Source organism: Schistocerca cancellata, chromosome 2 (genome assembly GCF_023864275.1).
Source record: "Schistocerca cancellata isolate TAMUIC-IGC-003103 chromosome 2, iqSchCanc2.1, whole genome shotgun sequence".
Lineage (NCBI taxonomy): Eukaryota > Metazoa > Arthropoda > Insecta > Orthoptera > Acrididae > Schistocerca > Schistocerca cancellata.
Window position 1 is genome coordinate 341,970,136 of NC_064627.1, and position 23,197 is coordinate 341,993,332.

At 39.6% G+C, this 23,197-nt stretch overlaps 1 protein-coding gene across 1 annotated transcript in view; it reads left to right on the forward strand.

Moving 5' to 3' along the window:
* Positions 1-23,197, forward strand: part of LOC126161732 (interleukin-1 receptor-associated kinase 4-like) — a 125,413-nt gene that overhangs the window by 10,147 nt on the left and 92,069 nt on the right. The window contains exon 2 of the mRNA XM_049917766.1: positions 9,129-9,290. Coding sequence (XP_049773723.1) covers positions 9,129-9,290 — 162 coding nt within the window. The remainder of the gene's footprint in view (positions 1-9,128; positions 9,291-23,197) is intronic.

Here is a 23,197-nt window from a genome sequence, read left to right on the forward strand (position 1 = left end):
GCACCGATGTTGTGATTGTCAACTTGAATGCTCTGCAACAGAATATTGCGTCTTGCTATATACACCTTCTGCCTATGCCCATTCATCCTAATTGATAATTTGGTGGTAGTCATGCTGATGTAAAAGGCCGAACAGTGTTTACACAACAGGTGCTATATGACATGTCGTTTCACAGGTGGCTCTCCCTTTAATAGTATATGTTTTGCCAGTTACAGGGCTGCTATAGGTGGTGGTAGGAGGGTGCTTAGGGCAAGTCTTGCAGCAGGGATGGTCACAGGGGGTAGGAGCCATAGAGAAGGGAGATGGGAGCTGAAGGAGCATAGGGTCTGACAAGAACTTCGCGGAGATTGGGAGGGTGACAAAAGGCTGTCCTGATACTGCTGATGATCTCTCCAAAAAACAACTTCCTAGTACACCTCTGGTGACTCAGTATTATTCTGGTCTGGAATGTATTAATAAGCTACTTCGCAGGGTCGTGACTTCATAAAATCATGCCCTGAAATGTGATCCATTCTGTCTGAAATCTCACTCATCACATCTAGAACAGCTCCCTGAAATCTACCCCTTTTCCTAGACCTCTCCAGCCCTTTCTTTCCCCCTTCTTCCTTCCCCTTCAACCCGTCTGCCTGAAGAAGGGGCCACACCCCCTTTTATGTGTGTGTTCTGCTGCCACTTGGTGAGTAGATTTTTTATCTGTCCTGTTTAATTATTTGAGAAAAATTGATTGTTTTTATAGTGATGTTAACGAAACAAATACTCAATCTTATACCTACCAGATATAACTTCTTTTTTTTTGCATTTTTAACTAAGGCTCTTTCTTTTTATTTTAGGTACAGTAATTTTTTGGTTTTGTGGAATTGCCCTGTACAAAAACAAGTGTTTTGCTTGCTTACATTGCTTCTTACACTGTCTTTGCAGTCTAAATGCCATAATTTGTCGTTTTTATATGAATATACTATATGTTATTATGACACTAAGGTGACAGATAAGACAGTGGGTAAATCAGGAAAACACGATTTTTTCTGTTGTGTCATCTCGTTTTTTTATAACATTTATTCCTCTTTGAAACTGAGGACATTTGTGAGTATAAGGTATAAGAGTACTTAAATTACTTGATACACTAGTTGTATTTTTACAAATTCAGAATGGTTTCATATCTTACACAGTAACAGTGAATGATGCATATTTTATAAATAAGTCTGTTGACTTTCCATATTTCAGGTTCTTATTTCCGATAAGTATTTTGGAGTGGAAGCACCAATGTCAGGGTTTTCAAAGTTCTGATGAGGCTTTCAGTTATTATTTGGTGAACCAGTTATACCTGTGTATTAAGATAATCTGCTTCACTAGTGGCCTAGGGCAAAATTTGCTAACTTGTTTCCGTTTCATTGCATGAAAAGGATGTTTATTTAAATATTTTTATAGTTGCATTTGCTGATGATACATTTGCAATGAAAACCAAGCTGCTTAGAGCAATTTTTCTGTGGACCACCAGTGAATTAGTGTCTCAGGATATACAGATGTGACTGCATCATTATATATCATACTTTATTCAAGCTCTTTTAGATATGTAAGAAACTGGTATTTAACATCAACTGAGTTCTACTGTGGTGATTTGGTACCTATACTGTTAGATAATGTGTCTGCGGGCAAAATTGAATGTCCGATTAGGCATGAACTACGTGAGGTGTTGAGCGGTTCAGAGATGTTCTTACAGTTTTATATATATATTCCACTTGGGAAAAATATATCTAAAAACAAAGATGATGTAACTTACCAAACGGAAGCGTTGGTATGTTGATAGGCACACAAACAAACACACAAAATTCGAGCTTTCGCAACCAACAGTTGCTTCATCAGGAAAGAGGGAAAGACGAAAGGATGTGGGTTTTAAGGGAGAGGGTAAGGAGTCATTCCAATCCCGGGAGCGGAAAGACTTACCTTAGGAGGGAAAATGACAGGTATACACTCGCGCACACACACATATCCATCCGCACATATACAGACACAAGCAGACATATGTAAAGGCAAAGAATTTGGGCAGAGATGTAAGTCGAGGCAGAAGTACAGAGGCAAAGATGTTGTTGAATGAAAGGGTGGGTTATGAGCAGCGGCAGCTTGAAATTAGAGGAGGTTGAAGCCTGGTGGGTAACGGGAAGAGAGGATATATTGAAGGGCAAGTTCCCATCTCCGGAGTTCTGATAGGTTGGTGTTAGTGGGAAGTATCCAGATAACCCGGACGGTGTAACACTGTGCCAAGATGTGCTGGCCATGCACCAAGGCATGTTTAGCCACAGGGTGATCCTCATTACCAACAAACAATGTCTGCCTGCGTCCATTCATGCGAATGGACAGTTTGTTGCTGGTCATTCCCACATAGAAAGCTTCACAGTGTAGGCAGGTCAGTTGGTAAATCACGTGGGTGCTTTCACACGTGGCTCTGCCTTTGATCGTGTACACCTTCCGGGCTACAGGACTGGAGGTGGAAGGTGGGAGGGTGCATGGGACAGGTTTTACACCGGGGGCAGTTACAAGGGTAGGAGCCAGAGGGTAGGGAAGGTGATTTGGGGATTTCATAGGGATGAACCAAGAGCTTACGAAGGTTGGGTGGATGGCGGAAAGACACTCTTGGTAGAGTGGGGAGGATTTCATGAAGGATGGATCTCATTTCAGGGCAGGATTTGAGGAAGTCGTATCCCTACTGGAGAGCCACATTCAGAGTCTGATCCAGTCCCGGAAAGTATCCTGTCACAAGCTTTAGAGTAGCAATTCTGTGTGATAGGTAAAACAACCACCAGAGTGCATTAGTGTTGTTTGTGCTGTTACCAGGCATGGTATGGTATATAAGGGTTATGAACAGTCAGATGTTGTGTGATCACTGTGAAGGACACAGAGATGACACATACCCATGCGATATAGTGTGTCAGCACCAGACAGTTTGAAGGAGCTTCATTACAGGTTTCCGTTTGCCAGGTGATTGAATCATGCTATATCCAGATTTATGGAGCATTCGGATGTGACAATGGTATGATGATGGATTGCATGGAAACATGAGGGCAGGTGTACTCACTATCAAGATTTTGCTCAACTGTGTCTGACAGCAAAAAGGGACAATATTCCTTGATGGCATGGTGACTACCGAACAGTACATGAAGGTTTTGGAAGGTGATTTCTTCTCCATTATCCAAAGCGACACTGATTTCAACAATATGTTGTTCATGCAAAATGGAGCTGGCCCCATTGCAACAGGAAAGTGTTTTGATGTCCTGGAGAAGCACTTTGGACACTGCATTCTGGCTCCGGAGTACCCAGAGGCCACTGGCCTGTCCCTCAATTGACCGCCATATTCTCCAGCTCTGAACACACGTGACTCCTTTTGTGGGGCTATATTAATGACAAAGTGCACAGGAATAACCCCAAAACCATTGTTGAACTGAAAACAGCCATTCAGGAGGTCATGAGCAGCATCGATGTTCAGATACTTCTGGGGGTCAGGCAGAATTTTGCTTTTCATCTGCGCCACATCATCGCCAATGATGACATGCATAATCTAAATCTGAATATGTGTAGTGACATTAACATGTTGAATAAAGTGTGTGCACACCGTTGTTTGTAACTGATTTACCCCTTTTTTCATATATTTCAATAATTGTCACCCTGTACGAAGTGTGAACCTATGGTTAGATTTAAAGATTGTCATAATGGTGCATATTGCTCTAGTTTCTGTGGTCTAATGACATTTATGTACTTAGTTGTGCTCTCAGTGGCCAAGAGTGGAGACAAATAATAGCAACTTGTTCTTGTCTGCAGTTTCAACATTTTTATTTTCAGTGGAAACAGTTGAACTCCTCGTGTAATTAAAACAGTTTTCATACAGTCTAAGCAAACAACACTGTTGCTGGCAAGTGATATGAGCTACTTCTATGAGAGCTAGCATGTGCATTCGTCAGTCTGCAGAATTTTGAATGATTGTATGACTTGGAACACTTCTTCCACTGTGAAATCTAAAAGCTTTAATGAAGCACATTGAACTTGGTCATATGGTGAGATGCAAATGTCTACAGTCCAAATAAATGTTTTGGCATGTGCTTCCGTGTTATGTTATCAAATATCAACTATCTTTGGTTAAGGCTGTCAATATCAGCAACTCATGCTGCATATGAATGATCGCATAGCTTTTGGTATTGTTCAAATTTCAAACAGGCTGACACTATAAGAATTCTTTGACTGTTGTAAGTTCATCAAATGACATGGTGACAACATCTTCCCATAATAATTATTATTAATGTCGTGTGACTAGGGCCTCCCGACGGGTAGACCATTCGCCTGGTGCAAGTCTTTCGATTTGGCGCCACTTCAGCGACTTGCACATCGAAGGGGATGAAATGAGAATGATTAGGACAACACAACACCCAGTCCCTGAGCGGAGAAAATCTCCGACCCAGCCGGGAATCGAACCCAGGCACTTAGGATTGACAGTCTGTCACACTGATCACTCAGCTACCGGGGGCGGACATCTTTCCATACAAACAAAGTATACAACCGGGGTATTTTGGACTTAACCCAGCTGATAAACAGCTTGTACTTGATGTCTGATATCTTGCATGTGGCCTAATGTTGATGGAGGCAGTGAACATATGTATCCCAGTCTTCACTTCATGTTAATAAATGACTGGAATGATGCTGGGTGGTCTGGCCAAAATATGCTGATGTTTCAGCAATTGAGATGGCTGTCTGAGCTACTGGTTAAGTGAGTTTGTCTACTCTGTCTACTGATCCAATAGCTTTAATAAGGCTTGTTCCGTAGCTTGAAGGTTGTACTCTCAAGGACATCATCGCTACTTTTCTGGCCATTGTGTATTCACTGACACATACAGAGTGCTATTACAGTAGATGAGCACAAAATAATCATTTCCTATTCCTTCACATGGCTGCTGGTCATAACCTTAATGTGTGACAGTCCAATGAGAGAATTATCAGTAATCAGAAAGAAATGCCAAGTCCTTAAAAAACTACACCATCAAACAGTAACCTTCTGTATGCTTTCAGAAATCAAACTGATTTCTAGCAAAAGTGAACTGTGCAGTTTGCTGAGTAAGAGATGCAAAGACATCAAAATATGAAGTAAAGTGTCACTGTCTCATGCTGTGCTATCTACTGTTGTGGATATCAGTTTCCATCGATGTCATGTGAGTGATCGGGCTGTGCTACTTCATGAAGTTAAGAGTATCCATGTTCACTTTACCATGGTGTCTATTGTGGTCAACCATCTCTGATACAAGCTTCACGCTTTTCCTTGGGGCATGATACTAAAAGGATTTGTGTGTTTTTGTTTGTTTGTTATCTCGTGCCATCAAAACAACTCTCTACATTTCAGTTGCTCATGAGTGTGTTTCCACATGTAAAAATTAAATTGTGTTGTCACTCCTTACAAAGTGGTAACCTGAAAGTATGAAACATTGGGACAACATTAAAAGTTGCATACTGTATAACTTGCTACTGGAACTGGTTAAACACAGAAAAATGTTTGCAGATGCTTGTACACAAACAGTTATAATGATCTACACAGCATCCCAGAATCCAGTAATCCAGTAGCAACTGAGTAGACAGTTTCTTGATGCTTTCCACCAGAAAAATAAGAGAAGGGCACTCACAGTGAATTACATACCATTCGCTCAAATGCTTTGTTCTCAGTAAATTTTTATTTCCTAACACCTTTTGCCCAAACGTGGATTAAATCAGAATTGTGAGGAGGATTTTCAAGGGGCGTCAAGCGTATTTCATGGAGTTGTCAGTCATTATAACTGCTGCTTCTCATTTGTCATGGAAAATGTAACGTTATGAATCAGTTGCTGACCTTGGTTGTTGAAGTAAACAGCTTTCACTTTACCAACAGCTTTCAATAGTGTGTCAAATTTCTTGTTTTTCTATAAGGAAGGAATTCAATGAGCAGTGCACCTTTTGAATCACAAAAGCCTGTCACTATCACTTTCTCTACTAACAGGCGAGTTCTAGTCTTGACAAGGACACTGTCTCTTCTTTTCCTCAGCTTCATACCATAGTTTTCTGACATGTATTGATAAATCCGTGCCTCATTGCGGGCCAGAATTTGTAGTTTTCGTCACTACAAAGATGTCACTGTCTCCTTGTTATCTGAGAACAACATGAACATTTCATATAGTTAAGCCCATCTCTGATGCAGTTTGTACTAATCCATAATAATGCAAACACAATCCTTAGTCACACTTATTCGGATTAATATAGTACGCCCTTGATGTAGCTATTGTTTACTGAGAGTTTATTTAGTGTGTCCTAATAAAGTTGTGTAAAAAAGAATTTATTTTTGGAGTGATGATAGTGGGTACAAGGACTGGACAGAACGATGTGTACACACTTCTAATGCCATGGAAAGCCACCTTTATCACCCAAAGTAACCTTAAACCTAATGGAATTTGATATTTATAAACCCTGAACAGATGTCATGCGATTTTACAGCATTCACTGCAAAGGAAACATTTTAATTCCTTAAGAACTGTTAGATGAAAGTAATAAGTCCTTAATTTCTCTACTATAGCCACAGTAGCTTAATAACGCACTTACCTGGTGGTTGTTGTGACCAGGGGAAATGTAATTTCATTTTCATATTTTTAAACCAATCAACAACATTTCTGTGTCAGCTGGTACTTAGTCATCTGGAAAAATGCTGTTCCCTTCTGGAACAATACATTTGATTAAAAAGTCATCAAAAATTTTGAAAGACTGTACCAGTTACCTTTCCTTCCATTGTGACTATGTATCCACCGAAAATCACTGTATGTCTGCCCAGATCACTATCAAACTCCCACCTTGTTCTGCCATCTTAAGAAGACTTCCAGATTTTGTAATTAATGTACAGCTACATCTATATCTATACTCTGCAAACCACCATGAGGTGCATGGCGGAAGGTACATCCCATTGTACCAGTTATTAGGGTTTCTTCTTGTTCCAGTCACATATGGAGCGTGGGAAGAATGATTGTTTGAATGCCTCAGTGCATGCAGTAATTATTCTAAACTTATCCTCGTGATCCCTGTGTGAGCGATGTAGGGAGCTGTAGTATATCCCTAGAGTAATCATTTAAATCTGGTTCTTGAAACTTTGTTAATAGACTTTCTCAAGATAGTTTACATCTGTCTTCAAGAGTCTGCCATTTCAATTCCTTCAGTATCTCTGTGACTCTCCCATGGATTAAACAAGCCTGTGACCATTTGTGCTGCCCTTCTCTGTATATGTTCCATATTCCCTGTTAATCGTATCCGTTAGGGGTCCCACACACTTGAGCAATATTCTAGGATGGGTCGCATGAGTAATTTGTAAGCAATCTCTTTCATAGACTGATTGCTCTTCCCCAGTATCTATGACTGTACCTATGTGATCATTCCATTTCGTATCCCTACAATGTGTCACACACAGGTACTTACATGAGTTGGCCACTTCCAGCAGTGACTCATTAATATAATAGTCATAAGATACTATGTTTTTTCATTTTGTGAAGTGCAAAATTTTACATTTCTGAACATTTAGAGCAAGTTGCCAATCTCTGCATCTTGTTGAATTCTTATTAAGATCTGTCTGAATATTTATGCAGCTTTTCTCAGATATAGATAACTGCATCATCTGCAAAAAGCCTGATTTTACTATTAATATTGTCTAAGTTCATTACTAAACAACATAAACAGCATGGGTCCTAACCCACTTCCCTGGGTTACTTCTACATCTGACGATGACTCTCCATCCAAGATGCTGTGTCCTTCCTACCAAAAAGTCCTTAATCCGGTCACAAATTTCACTCAGTACCTCATATGATCATACTTTTGACAATAAGCATAGGTGCGGTATTGAGTCAAATGCTTTGTGGAAATCAAGAACTATTGCATCTACTTGGGTGCCTTGATGCAAAGCTTTCAGTATGTCATGTGAGAAAAGTGCAAGTTGGGTATCACATGATCGATGCTTTCAAAAAACATGCCATTTGGCATTGAGGAGGTAATTCTGTTCAAGATTCAGTTCTTCATAAACGAACATATTTGCACTAGGGAATAGATATGTAAACAAGTTAAAATGAGTAACATAAAATTTTTGAAAACATTATCAGCGATCTTTTAAAATTAAAATTTAAGGATTAAAAACAGTCTTGATCGCAACTTTTTATTTTTATTGGAGTGACCGTTTTCGATTGGAATAACTGCTCCAGCATCGAAGGTCAGCACAAGTTGCTCCACGGAGTCCACCCACCTTTCTGGAGTCTGAAGATGCTTCTTAAATAGAATCGAAACCGGTCACTCCAATAAAAATAAAAAGTTGTGATCAAGACTGCTTTTAATCTTTAAATGAGTAACAACCTAAAACTAGAACCAGGCAACTACAAGAAAGGTTTACTTCAGTCAGTGGTTGAGATTTATAGCTCCTTACACCACTGAAGCTGCTGCTTTTCATTACTTCAGTTTACAAAAGTTTGAAAACAGCACATCTACTCTCAAAAGTTTTGTTTATGCAGTTCCCTTTGCATTGCTTTCTTTGGCACTGAGTTCACAAGACTGTTATTAAATTCAATAGTCATTTGTGTGCTAATGATCTTCATTTACTCTTTACTACCCTTTCACCTTTATCAGTAAGTTTTATTTTCTTCCACTCATGTGAAAGGTTTCCTGTGAACAACTTACCTTGTCATGACAATAGAAACACCTGTTCTATGTACCCTGGCTCATTTGCACCTACTGTCTACATACACCAGCTGTGGTGTTGGAGACAGTTTGTGGTTTTTGTAAAATTGTAATCTTCATTGTGATGATAGATTGTCTCATTACTAAAAACAGTCACGGGCACATTGATGAACCGAAGCACTTCCAGGAATGTTTAAGTGCAATGGCAAACCAAAAGACAATATTAGTACATTGAAAGTAAGTCAAGATCACGTGATGGTGTTGACAGTATTGTCTACAGCTCTTGTAACATTTAACTTTCGGACAACTTTGGATATTTAGGAAGATGTTAGTTGAACTGATCTTTCAGCTATCGTCCACATAGCCAAAAATTAAATTGTTTCCTCAAATAAATAAATAAAGAATGGCCATATTTTATATTTCAGATCTCTACCTGCTGAACTGGAAATCAGAAAGTTGCCTCCTCAAGCTTTATTTCGTCTTGTTCAGATACTCGAATATGGCGAAGCATGGAAGCAGCTCATGGCCATTATTCCTAAAACTGGATCTGATACATCTGAGATGAAATACAAAGTGGAACATGTAAAGTGAGTAATCTATAGCACAGCAAATGGTATAACTGATTCATCTATTTAAGTCTTTTTATTGTGGAAAGGAGATGACTGGAAGTTCAGGAATTTCAATCTCTTTGCAAGGATTCTTCATGTACACTTCCATATAGGAAAAAATTTATTTATGTCAGTTTTATTTTCAATTTTATTAAAAAGATTATATAAACTTTGTAAATCAGAGAGTTCAGTGAAATAACAACAGATATTTGTTCCTGTTCCATTAACTCCTTGCTTCAGAAAAGAAAACTTATATGGTATCATAAAGTCAAGGTATTTTTTGAAAACCTTCAGTATTTCTTTTTTGTTATCTCCTGTTCTCTTATTATTGGTCCAAGTTCATTTAATTGCTTGTCTTTGTTTTTCTTCTTATTATATCTTACAGGTGCCATTATTAATCAGCCTCATTTCTTTAATGCCACCAAGGCAGTTGTAATCTTAGTACTATTTTGTGTCAGTAATTGTTTTGAGGATATGAGATTACTCTTTGTTGCCATTACTCTTTGTTGCCAGTCTGCTGTGTGTCAGCATAGAGTTCTTACACATGAATCCCCTATCCCCTTTCTTTATTGCTTACCTCTCAATGCCCTGCTCAGTCAGAAGTTGCAGATAAGGAATCTAAAGATTATGGCCATGCTTTTTGGCAGTTAGTACTGAGCTGCTGCTTTCTTATTTACCCTCCCACCCTTCCTTCCTCCCTCCTTCTATGTCTGTTTATTTCGTGCCGGGTATGCATTTCTGCTTTACTTTGTTTCTGATATTACTGTCCTTTGACACTCTACAGTGTCTTATGTCAGTACTGTTGTAAGATTATTTTACACTGAAGTAACAAAAGTCATGGGAGACATCCTAATATTGTGTCAGACCTTCTTTTGCCTGACGTAGTGCAGGAACTCAATGTGGCGTAGACTCAACAAGTCGTTGGAAGTCCCATGCATAAATATTGAGCCATGATGCCACTATAGCCATCCATAACTGGGACAGTATTACCGATCCAGGAGCTCATGCACAAACTGACCTCTCGATTATGTCCCATATATGATTTTTGGCATGATTTATGTCAATCGATCTGGTTGGCCAAGTCATTCACTTGAATTGTCCAGAATGTTCTTCAAACCAGCCGCAAACAATTGTGACCCGGTAACATGATGCATTGTCATCCATAAAAATTCCATTGTTGTTTGGGAATATGGTCCATGAATGGCTGCAGTAGCAGAAGGTCTCAAGGTAGGCTAAATAACAATTTCCAGTTCATTTGTACCAGAGGATGTAGTCCATTCACAGCCCACACCATTATGGAGCCACCACCAGCTTGCACAGTGACTTGTTGACAGATTTGGTCCATGGCTGCATGGGGTCTTCATTAAACTTGAACCCAGCCATCAGCTCTTACCTATTGAAATTGGTGCTCATCTGACCAGGCCATGGTTTTTCAGTCATCTAGAGTCCAACTGATATGGTCACGAGCCCAGAAGAGGCACTGCAGGCAATGTCGTGCAGTTAGCAAAGGCACTCACGTCATTCTTCTGCTGCCATAGCCCATTAACGCCAAATTTTTCCATACTGTCATAACATATGTGTTAGGACACACTGAAGTGCCAAAGAAACTGGTACAGCCATGCATATTCAAATGGAGAGATAATGTAAACAGCAAAATACGGGGGTGCATTCGGCAGTGCCTATATAAGACAAGTGTCTGGCGCAGTTGTTAGATCAGTTACTGCTGCTACAACGCCAAGTTATCAAGATTTAGATGGGTTTGAGTGTGGTGCTATAGTTGGTGCATGAGCGATGGTACACAGCATCTCTGAGGGGAAGTGGGGATTTTCCCTTACGAACATTTCACAAGTGTGTCGTGAATATCAGAAATTGGGTAAAACATAAAATCTCTGATATTGCTATAGCCTGAAAATGATCCTGCAAGAATGGGACCAATGACGACTGAAGAGAATCGTTCAACATGACAGAAATAAAACCCTTTCACAAACTGCTGCAGATTTCAATGCTGGGCCATCAACAAATGTCAGCGTGTGAACCATTCAATGAAACATTCTCGATATGGGCTCTCAAAGCCGAAAGCCCACTTGTATATCCTTGATGACTGCACAACACAAAGGTTTATGCCTCACCTGAACCTGTCATTACCGACATTGGACTGTGGATGACTGAAAACACATTGCCTGGTTGGATAACCCTCATTTCAAATTGAATTGAGTGAATGGATGTGTATGGGTTTGGAGACAACTTCATGAACCCGTGGATCCTGCATGTCAGCGGGGAGCTGTTCAAGCTGGTGGAGGCTCTGTAAAGGTGTGGAGCATGTGCAGTTGCAGTGATACGGGTCCCGTAACATGCTTAGATATGACTCCGACAGGTGACACATATGTAAACTTCTTGTCTGATCACCTGCATCCATTCAGGTCCATTGTGCATTTTGATGGACTTGAGCAATTCCAGCAGGACAAAGCAACACCCCACACATCCAGAATGGTTCCAGAAACACTCATCTGTGTTTAAACACTTTTGCTGGCCACCAAACTCCCCAGACATGAACATTATTGAGCATATTTGGGATGCCTTGCAAAGTGCTGTTCAGAAGAGAACTCCACTCACTCCTACTCTTTATGATTTATGGACAGCCCTGCAGGATTTGTGGCGTCAATTCCCTCCAGCACTACTTCAGGCATTAATTGAGTCCACGCCACATCATGTTGCATCACTTCTGTGTGCTCAAGTGGGCGTTGCACGATACTAGGGAGGTGTACCGGTTTCTTTGGCTCTTCAATGTATATGTTGATGACTACCATTTTGTGGTAAAAGTCTGTTAATTCATGTCATGTGGCTATAATCATTTCAGAAATCTTTTCACATGAATCACCTCGTACAAATGACAACTCTGCCAATGCACTGCTCTTTTATACCTTGTGTACACGATACTACCACTATCTTTTGGATGTGTTAGTTTCTTCCTCTGGGAGAAAAAAGAGAAGGATTGGAAAAATGGAGGAGGAAGAGATATCAGAGAGAGTAGGAGGTCAGAGCAAGTATCTTGGCACACACTGTGCCAGCTTCAATCCAGTGATTATGAGAACAGAGTGAGAAGTAAAGATGGAATAAAAGGATGAAAAATGAAATTAATAGGGCAAGTAAGAACTAAGAAGAAAATGTGACTTGTGTGGAGGAGGCGAGAAAAAAGGTGAAGAAGCAACAAGCAGTAAAGAAAATAATTAAATAAGACATAATAAATAAAAATAATGTGAACATAATTATTAAAAACAAAGGACGGGGATTATATGTTAGTATGTTAACAGAGGTTAACTTGAGGAGGATTTCGGGATAAAAGGATATGTTGCAGGGCAAGCTCCCATCTCCTCCTGCTTGGAGCCAGAGGTAAAAATATGACTATGAAGTCTTTTGCGATGGAGTCCTTGCATAAAAAGTTATCTGTTTACTTGCCGCGTCAAATTTGGATAAAATCCCGAGCTTTCGATGACTACCTCCATCATCTCCGTCAGGGCTAAAACTGACAGTTTTACCTCTGACAAAGATGATGGAGGTAGTCATCAAAAGCTCGGGATTTTATCCAAATTTGCGCGGCAAGTAAACCGAGAACTTTTTATGCAGAGGTAAAAATATGTTTTTATTGGGCTGTGGTGTTTTGATTATCATTAGAATATCGAGTCTGCATGGCTGTTTTTTTTCATAATAGGCATTTGGTGATACATACCTTGCAGTCAGCATGTTGTTACACAACTGGATAGAGGCAGTAATAATCAATGTGACTTGGCTTATTTCCTGTTGTTCCTGTTGGATCGTAGGGCAGCAGTAAAGACCTTCCATCTGGTTCTGTTGGCAGCCAAACATTTCACTTCACTCCATGTTTTACCAGCTTTCAGAGCGTCTTCTTCCACCATTAATTTCCATATCTTACTCGGGCGGGCACGTCTAAGTGTTCCTTGTGGGTTCCAATCCAGTGCTGCCTTTTCAACAGCTCCTTGTTGTTTGTGTGTTGTGTGACCAATCAACCTCCATTTTCTTTCCCGTATTTGTTCACAGATTGAGTGCTGGTTCGTCATCTCCCACAATTCATCATTTGATGTAACATCTGGCCACCTCACATTTATAATTTGCCGAAGACACCAGTTTATGAAGACTTGCAGCTGGTTCACAGTCATGTTTCCTACCTTCCATGTTTTGCAACTATATAGGAGGACTGACTTTATGTTGTTATTGAACAAGTGCAGCTTGGTTTGTCTCGAGATGTTCTTATTATGCCAGACAGGGTGCAGTTGTACAAAGTCTCCATTTGCCTTCCATATCTGACTCTTCACATCCTCCTTGGTCCCTCCATCTTTACAGACGGTACTGCCTAGATATACAAAAGAGTCTACTTGTTCCAATTCTTTTCCATACACTGTTAGCTTCACTTGTTTTTCAGAGCGCCTTCTCATTTCCTTAGTTTTCTGAACATATATTTTAAGACCTGCAATTTCTGCTTCCTCTTTCAGTCTTTCCAACTTTTCTTCCATGTTACGCAATCTTTGCGAGAGCAGACAGATATCGTCTGCAAAGTTAAGGTCTTCAAGTCTGTCTTGCATTCCCCACTGAATATCTCTTCTCCTACCCTCAACAACTCTTTTCATTACACTGTCCAGTACTAACAAGAACAAGGTAGGTGACAGAATACATCCCTTCCTCACCCCAGCATTTGTTTGGATAGATTCAGTAAGTTTGCCATTGTGTAGCACCCTACATTCATATCCATCAACATGGCTTTAATAATATTTATTATCTTTGATGGTATTCTGTACTCTTCCAAGGCATGCCACATAACTCTCCTATTAAGAGTCAGATGCCTTTTCAAAATCAATAAATGTAAGGTAGAGTGTGTTCTGCCATGCTGCACTCTGCTCAAGTATTATATGCAGTGTGTTGATGAGATTGACACAACTTCTGTGTCTGTAAACCCAGCTTGCTTTTTTCTCAGTCGTGCCTCGACTGAGTCATTGATAAGATTTAGCATCAATCGATAGAGTACTTTACTTGGTACAGATAGGAGGGTGATGCCTCGCCAGTTATTACAGTTGGTAGTATCCCCTTTCTTTGGCAACTTAATAATCAGCCCTTCGTTCCAATCCTCTGGTATTTTCTCTTCTGACCATATCTTCTCAAACAATAGATGCAGTAGATTTATGGTGGTGTCATTGTCTGCTTTTAGCACCTCAGGTGCAATATTATCCATTCCTGGAACCTTCCCGTTCTTTATCTGTTTGAGAGCTATTTTAATTTCAGTCTTAGTGGTGTGCTTACATTGATTCTGTGACTGGCATCTGAAAAATTCCATTGCCTCTCTCTCCCTTCAGGTTGCACTCTGTTTAAGATTCCAGAAAAATGTTCTCTCCATCTTCTAAGTTGGTCTCCTTCTGTCATCACCAGTCGACCCTCCTTGCCTTTCACAGGTCTGTTCTTGTTGAAACCTTTTTTGGACAACATTCTAGTGATGCGGTACAGTTCTTTTGCGCCACCCATTGCTGCAGCTCTCTCTCCTCTCAGAGCTTGCTCATCCGTCCACTTTCTCTTATCATTCCTCACACTCCTCTTTATTTGAGAGTCAGTAGCTGCTTACTCGGCTTGCATTCGAGTTTTCTGCTGTCTTGTTTTACTCATATTTAATCTTACCTTAATCTCCTTCCTACAGCTGATCAAATTCCATGTATGCTGACATCCAATCTTTCTTCAAATGGTTTTTAAAGCCAAGGACCTGTTTGCTCACATTGCAGTAGATGTCCTTCATCTGAGTCCATGTATCATAAACATTGTTTTCATCATTTTCCTGTGCTTCTTGGAGTGCCTCGTAGTGGTTCCTTAGCTCAATACAGAAAGCTTCTTGTTTTGCTGTTATTCTAAGTTTTCCCACATCATATTTTTTATTCTGTTGTTTGAACTTTCTATTTGTAGCAATGATTTTTAGTCAAAGATTTGCAACAATAAGGTGGTGATCACTGCCAACATCAGTCCTACGTGTATTTCTCACGTTCATCAGTGACTTTCTAAATTTTTTGCTTAGCACTATACGATCAATTTGGTTTTCCGTTCTGTGACCAGGTGATACCCATGTAACCTTATGGCAATTCTTGTGTGGGAATAAAGTACCGTCAATCACCAAATCATGACTGGCACAGAAATTTGAAAACATATCCCCATTGTCATTCATTTCTCTGATGCCATGGACTCCCTTTACATTCTCTAGGCCTTCATTGTTCTTTCCGACTTTTGCATTTACATCTCCCATAATAATCAAGATGTCTCTCTTACTGGTGCTTTTAATGGTGTCACTTAAGGAGAGGTAAAACTCTTTTTTTCTGTTCAGTTTCTGAGATTTCTGTAGGAGCATAGCATTGGATGACTGACATTTCGAATGTTTGTCTTAAAACATGCTGTCAGTAGTATTTTTGAAACTGGTTTCCATTCCATAAGGCTCTTTTTTGCTCCTTTGATTAACAAAAGTCCAACTCCATTTCTGTGCTCTGCACCCTCTCCAGTGGGCCCAGAGTATAAAAAGGTGTATCCCGCTTGTGTTTGGATTTCTCCAAAATCTATCCATCGCACCGCACTAAGTCTGAGAATGTCCAACCTGTAACTCATCATCTCCTTTGTAACATGTTTCAGTGTGCTGGCTTCTCTCAATGTTCTAGTATTCCAGAAACCTATTTTCGTTGTCCATTTCATGCCAAAGGTCGTCATATTCGAGTCCATCTGGCTGTTCTTTTCTGCTGTCTCTTTAATCATTTGTTTTTGGGAGTGCCGGTGATTGGCCCACAGCTCTCTAGTCTGGTGGTGGGGCTGCCACCTAAGAGCCTCTAGAGTTGCTCGATTTTCTTTTAAGGGTTTACTCCCCTAGGGTGGCTGGCTTCCCTACACCTAAGAGTCCCCCCTACCCTTTATTATGATTTTAGATGGCAGTAAAAGGACAGGGTAAGGACAGGCTTGGATAGGTGAAAAGGACCAGTGGGCTGTTGTGGGACACACTTCATCTGGCTCCTCCCCCTCTACCAATCTGGCATGGGTGGCCCTGCTGGTAGCTAAGCTACTGCCGGCATAGCCCTCAGGATCCAGAGTACGCGAACCACCTCGCCCCCATGGACAGTGCTACTGTAAGGCAGTGCCCCCGAGGAAGAATAATCAATGTAACTTACTGAAATTTATGTCGCTACATATTCACCCTGTACATCCAAACATGGCGCCAGAGCAGGTGGCAGCAAGTGGGTTCTTGGGGGCAGATTTTACAGCAGGATTAATTGCAGTGTAATATTAGTGGCCTGTGAATGATGTTACTGATGTTACAGAAGACATCAGTGAATGGTGTGGGTAGGATATCAGGGAAAGGGGGGAGGCAGCAATGCACCAAAGTTTTGTTTGGAAGTTAAAGCTGTGTGATTATAGGGTGTGAAAAGGTACTGCCTTGGAGATTTGTTTGTAGATAAGGCCTATGGGGTAGTTGCAGGAGAGGAAAGTCTGGGAGGGATTGTTGATAGTGTTGAAGGATTTGATTATGGAATAAATTCTTTTGCCATGAATGCCTATGGCGTAGGGAAAGAAGCATTTTAGGGAAAGGAGCATTTTATATGAAAGGGGTGGCAGCTGTCAAGCTTTGGTATTGGTTGATTTTATTTGGACTCAGGCTTGGATATGGGCTCCAGTGAGGTGGAGTTAAGTGTCAAGGAAGATGACTTTGGATTTGGAAAATGACCAAGTGAATTTGAGTTATGAAATGGTTAAACTGTAAGTGCTGCACATATCATATTAATTTTATACTGCTGTTATAGCCATGCTTATTCACTAACAAGGTATGTGTTGCCTAAAATTAGAGACAGAATAGCTGGCCAGGACTTACTCAGGAAACAAAATTCTTAGTACTGACAATAGGCACGTACATAAGTATAAGAAACTATTCTGTCTTTTGGAACTATTAGTTCCGTCCTCATGCTGGAAAGAGAAGGCACATTAGGAGTAAGGGCAGGCCACTCAGACCTCTGGATGAGAGGGACCCATGTGTTCTTTTGATATGGCAGGTACCTGTTCTGTCATTTCAGTAGGAGTAGGATACATTTTTGATAGTGTCATGAAATGATATCCCCAGAGATACAGAAACCTGACATAAGACACTATTATAAAGTATCTCAAAATAATAAGACAATACCTGAGAAAGAAAGTTGCTACTCACCATACAGTGGAGATGCTGAGTCGCGATAGGCACAACAAAAAGATTCACACAATTGTAGCTTTCGGCCATTAAGGCCTTTGTCAGCAGTAGGCATACATACACATACGCACACACACACTCGTGCAAACTCAACTTGCACACACACATCTGCAGTCTCAGAGAACTGTGTATGTATGTCTACTGCTGACAAAGGCCTTAATGGCTGAAAGCTACAATTGTGTGAATCTTTTTGTTGTGTGTATTGCGACTCAGCATCTCTGCTGTATGGTGAGTAGCAGCTTTCCTTCTCTGGTATTGTTACATTCCATCCAGGATTTTCCATTGTTCAAAATAATAAAATTGTTTCTAATTGATAGACCATCATGTTGCCTGATCATTTTTAAAATGTTGGCCACCCAAATGAGATTTGAGGGGCACGAAAAGGTGAAATTCAGTGGGGGGAAGGGGATGGGGCAAGTCAAGACAGTAGGGTGAGTGTTCCATATGAAATGTTTGTAACAGCTCGTGCATTTGTCTGACTGATGATGGGCATTGTCATCCAGAAGAATCATTCCATTTGTCAGGAGGCCATGTTGTTTGTAGCGAATGGGTTGTTAAGAGTCCCCACAGAGTGGTGCAATGTGACGTGGCATTCACAGCCTCACTGTGAGGCTAGCATTTCATCAGTATGATCCCTTGCATGTCCCAAAACACAGTGGGTGTGACCATCATGACCGACGGAATGGTCTTGTACTTTCTTGTTGCTGAGGAGGTGGAATGTTTTCATTCCATGGATAATCTTTAGAGATTATATTAGATTCAGTTTTCATTCCATAGACCCAAAAAATGAGATGATTCTTGTGGGTGTGTAACATTTCAGAGAGTATAACATAAAAAAATAAAAATTTGAATATAATACTTACTACCCTGATCATTTGTCAGGAGATTGTCGAGATAGATGAATACAGTGCGGTAAACTGGAACAGCTAATATTCACAGAATTAACGCGCTGTCAGAATGAAACATTGTTATGCACTATCAATAAATTTATCATGCACAAAATACCTAATCTTGACTGTTGTGATCAAGTGCTGTCAAAACTGAAATCTAACAGACATTTTTACTTAAGCTGGCTTAACAGTCTCTGTTAAGATATTCATCTATAGAGTAGAAGGATTTGCCTTTCAAAAAGTCTTTCAAACTCTGTTTTATCTGAAACAAAGCTTTTGATGCTTGCTGGAAATTTATTGAAAATGTGTGTTCCTGAGTATTGGCCCCCATTTTTGGACCAAGGCAAGTGATTTTAGGTTTTTATATAGATTATTCTTATTTCTGGTATTGATACTATATATTGAGCTATTGGTTGGAAATAGAGATGTATTACTTGCAACAAACTTCATTAAAGAATAAATATACTGAGAAGCAAGGTTAGAATACAAAGTTCCTTGAACAGGTTTCTACATGATGTTCTTGAATTTACACCACAAATGATTCTTCTCGCTTGCTTTTGCACCCTAAAAACTTTTTCTCGATTTGATGAGCTGTCCCAGAATATGATCCCATATGACATAATAGACTTAAAGTAAGCAAAGTAAGCAAGTTTTTTATATTTATATCTCGTACATGTGACATCATTATCACTGCAAATACAGACTTGTTTAGGCACTTCAGCAATTCTGTGTATGCTCTTCCCAACTGAATTTATTATCGAGTTGTAATTCCAGAAATTTAACACTGTTAACCTCTTCGATCTGCATGTCTTCATATGTAATACACTTGCTGGAAGGAAATCTCTTACAGGTTCTGAACTGCATTTTCAAAGTTTAATGACAGTGAATTAGCTTTAAACCATTTATTAATGTCATTGAAAATTAGATTAGCAGCTGTTTCTAAATCTGCATTCGGCTTGCTGCTTATTGCAATGTTTGTATCATCTGCAAACAAAACACACATAGCATCTGGCACCGTAACAGATGAGAGGTCATTAATGTACACAAGATAAAGCAATGGACCCAAGATGGAACCTTGAAGAACACTACATGTAATTAATTCCCAGTCAGATGAAGACTGATTACTTACTGCACAGGTATTTCGCAATGACACCCTTTGTTTCCTGTTAGGTAGATAAGACTCGAACCATTTCGCAGCATTGCCGATGACACCATAATATTCTAATTTACTTAACCCATAACTACTATGGTCATTCACAGGAACACAATTACTATGGAGGGGTCTCACAGACCGCATTTTTCTATTTTATATATCAAACCAGAATTTTGCTGAATATATATAGTTTCTTGACTTCCAGTCATTCATTACACTTCTTAGAGGTGGCTTTTGTAGAAATTTGATTTTTTTTAAACACTGCGGTATTTTAAACACTTCGACAATTAAAACAAAGCGAAATCTGGAGTATATTTTTATTTTATGAGTTACTAAAATAACAGCAAATAGTTAGCTCTCTACTCACACACAGATTTTCATCAGAGGGACTATATTACAAATTGGCAATATAACTAGGTGGAAAAATCCAACATGATAAATTGTGTGCGAAGTCAGCTTTCAGTTTACGACTCATTTTGAAATGTAGAGTGAATATTTCAGTCCATATGTCTATGAAGGGAGAAACTTTGCCACCATTTTACTTCTAAAATTACAAGTAGAAACTAAATACTTGTTCTCATGTGCCACTGCATCATACTTTAGTCAGTTTCCACCTGCAATCACTTCACGCAGACCTTCCTGGAACACTTCAAACAAATCGGAACACCACGCAGTTGACACAGATACCTTGTTTTACTCTTCAGGCGAGGAGGGCAAAAGGTGCACATTTTTCGATTTTCGAATTCTTCTTTCGGTGTCTGAGGCTCATCTTGCAAGTGAAGACATCTGTCTCACGTAACACAAGTTGCACAGAAGGCCAAGCTTTCCCCGCCATGGAGAAACAATAGCATGCAATAAAAACGCGGCACGCAAACACTAGGGTATGTCTGCGAGACCTCTCAAGGCTAATATTTACTAAACAAAGAGCAGCAACAATGCAAGAATGCTGGCACGTGTAGCTTGACAGCCAATAGGAAGGTACATGGAAGAGTCCATTTGGCTTTGCAGGGGTGTGAGAAATATCTCGACACAAAAATTAGTAGTGGTCTGAGAGACGGTCAATAGTAGTTAAGGGTTAAGAGAATGCTGTGGTTCACACAATCAAAGGCTTTTGACAGGTCACAGAAAATGCCAGTAGCCTCTAATGTATTATCTAATGAATTAAGTACGTTCTCACTGTAAGTGTAATTAGCTTTCTCTATATCAGAACCCTTAAGAAATACAGACTGTGACTTGGACAATATATTATTTGCAGTCAGATCCTTAAGGAGATACTTGAACACAACTTTTTCAAATATTTTTGAGAAAGCTGACAAAAGTGAAATTGGTCAGTTTTATGGTATCTCTTTATCCCCCTTCTTATAAAGAGACTGAACTTAAGCATATTTTAGCCAATATGGAAATGTTCTGCTGATAAGAGATTGATTACACAAAAAACTTAAGCTGTCAGTAACAGAAATGAAGTACTCGTTTAAGAGGTTTGCAACACTACATGTACTTGTTACCAAAGTCTAATTTACTTTTAGAGGTATCTGATCCTCATCCTTCTTGGCCCCACCTGTCTCTGTCTTCACTATATTCAATACAGTTTTTTTTGTTTTGTTTTGTTTTTTTGTTGCCTGATCTAATTATCTTTTTCTCATAATAAAGCTGCTTCAATTTATGAATTACTTGCTCCAATATTTTGCCGTATTCTTTGTAATGCATTACAATTCTAACTTCAGAGCTGTTCCTAGATAGTAGTTACAGTCTCCTTTTTGTCCCACAAGATATCTTTATTCCTTGTGTAATCCATGGTTTGTTTTTGGACTTCTGTGTGATATGAGTTACCTTTAGGGGAAAACAAATTTCAAAAGTGAAGGTAACTTTATTAATGAATGCTTTGTATTTTCCATTTGAGTTAGAAGTATTGTAAACATCTATCCAGTTCACGTCTTTGAGCAATTTCCTGAATTTCTCAATTTTTGACTTATTTATTACTCTCCTGTACTGAGATTTAATCGATTTTTAATTGTGACAGGTTTCAAAATTTAACACAAGATACTGAATGTCATGATCAGGCAGCCCATTTACTATTGGTTTTGTGATATGACTTTTATCCCTAGTTTTGTGTACAAAGATATTATCAATAACAGTCTCAGAGCATTTACATATCCTAGTAGCGAAGATCACAGTAGGAACTAAGTTGAATGATAGTGTTACTGGCTGCAATAGTTGTTCACTGACAGAGCTTTTCAATAAATCCACATTAAAATCACCAGCAAGCACTATTTCCTTTTTCTTTACCATGAGATGGGACAGTAGAGCTTCCAGATTTTTTATGAAGAAGTTAAAATGTCCTGAAGGTGATCTGTATATACCTACTATTATAAAGAACTTACTATGAAATACTACTTCTGTTGCACAAGCTTCTAAGTGCTGCTATGAGCAAAACTTATTAATATCAACTGCTCTGAGCAAAACTTATCAATATCAGTATTCTTGAAATCAAAACAGTTTTTGACAAATGTGGCAACTACTCCTTTCACCATATTTTCTCTACAGGAGTAAGAAGGTAACTTGAATCCTGTAACATTTAACGTATCTATACCAGTGGTCACGTAATGCTTAGAGAGGCAGATTATATCAAATGGTTTTCTCAACTCTAATTCTTCAACACAAATAAGCAACTCATTAAGCTTCCCCTTAGTCCTCAGATATTCTGATGCAATAGCGATAATTGATTTTGTGCACTGGCTGAATTACAACTGAATGGACCTAATTTTCCTGCCAATTTTTGAATATATCTAGTTTCAATCAGAGGCTGTCTGCTTGAATTGTGTACATTAAAATTTGCTTTCTGGCGGCCTGTGTTATTAATGTGAATGTCATTTTCAGCTTGTCTCTGAACATCTTTTGTTTCTGTCCTTCATACCCTAAAAAAACTTCCGATCCATCACTTGTAACCACTGGTACTTTACCACTTGTGACAGTGCCCCCCCCCCCCCCCCCCCCTGCCGCCCGTTAAGTTATTTGCTATTAGCCCAGACAGTTTTCCCTCCCCTTTCCTGTTGAGGTGAAGGCCATGCCTAGTATAGTTCCCACCTGCTGATAGAATCAACAGGAACCACACTGATATGAGACCCCATATCTGATCCAAGCAACTGTTCCACCTCTAAATTAACACTCATAGCAGAAGAGTTTAAATGAGGCTGGTTATGGCACATCAGAACAGACACAAGCCCAACACCAGTATGTCTCGTTGCCGAAGCTGTCTTTACCAGGTCACTCTCAGTTGAATAATTAAGGTTCCTATCTATGCTGTTGCCCACCCCACCCACTATTACCAAGGTGTCTTCCTTTGTGAAGTCTTTGCAAAATGAACCTACATCCTCTATCACCTGACCCAGACTTGCACTAGGTTTCTGGTTGAAAATAGTCAACCAAGACTTATTCCTGTAACAGTTACTGTGAAGAAGTCCTCTCTTTCCTCACAGTAACAAGTGAGGTGCTGCAAAGACAGACCCATTCTGTTCATTTTATGTTCCTTAGTCAGCATGCAGAACAATGCAACTTCTGCTGCTCATGGATGATGATTCAC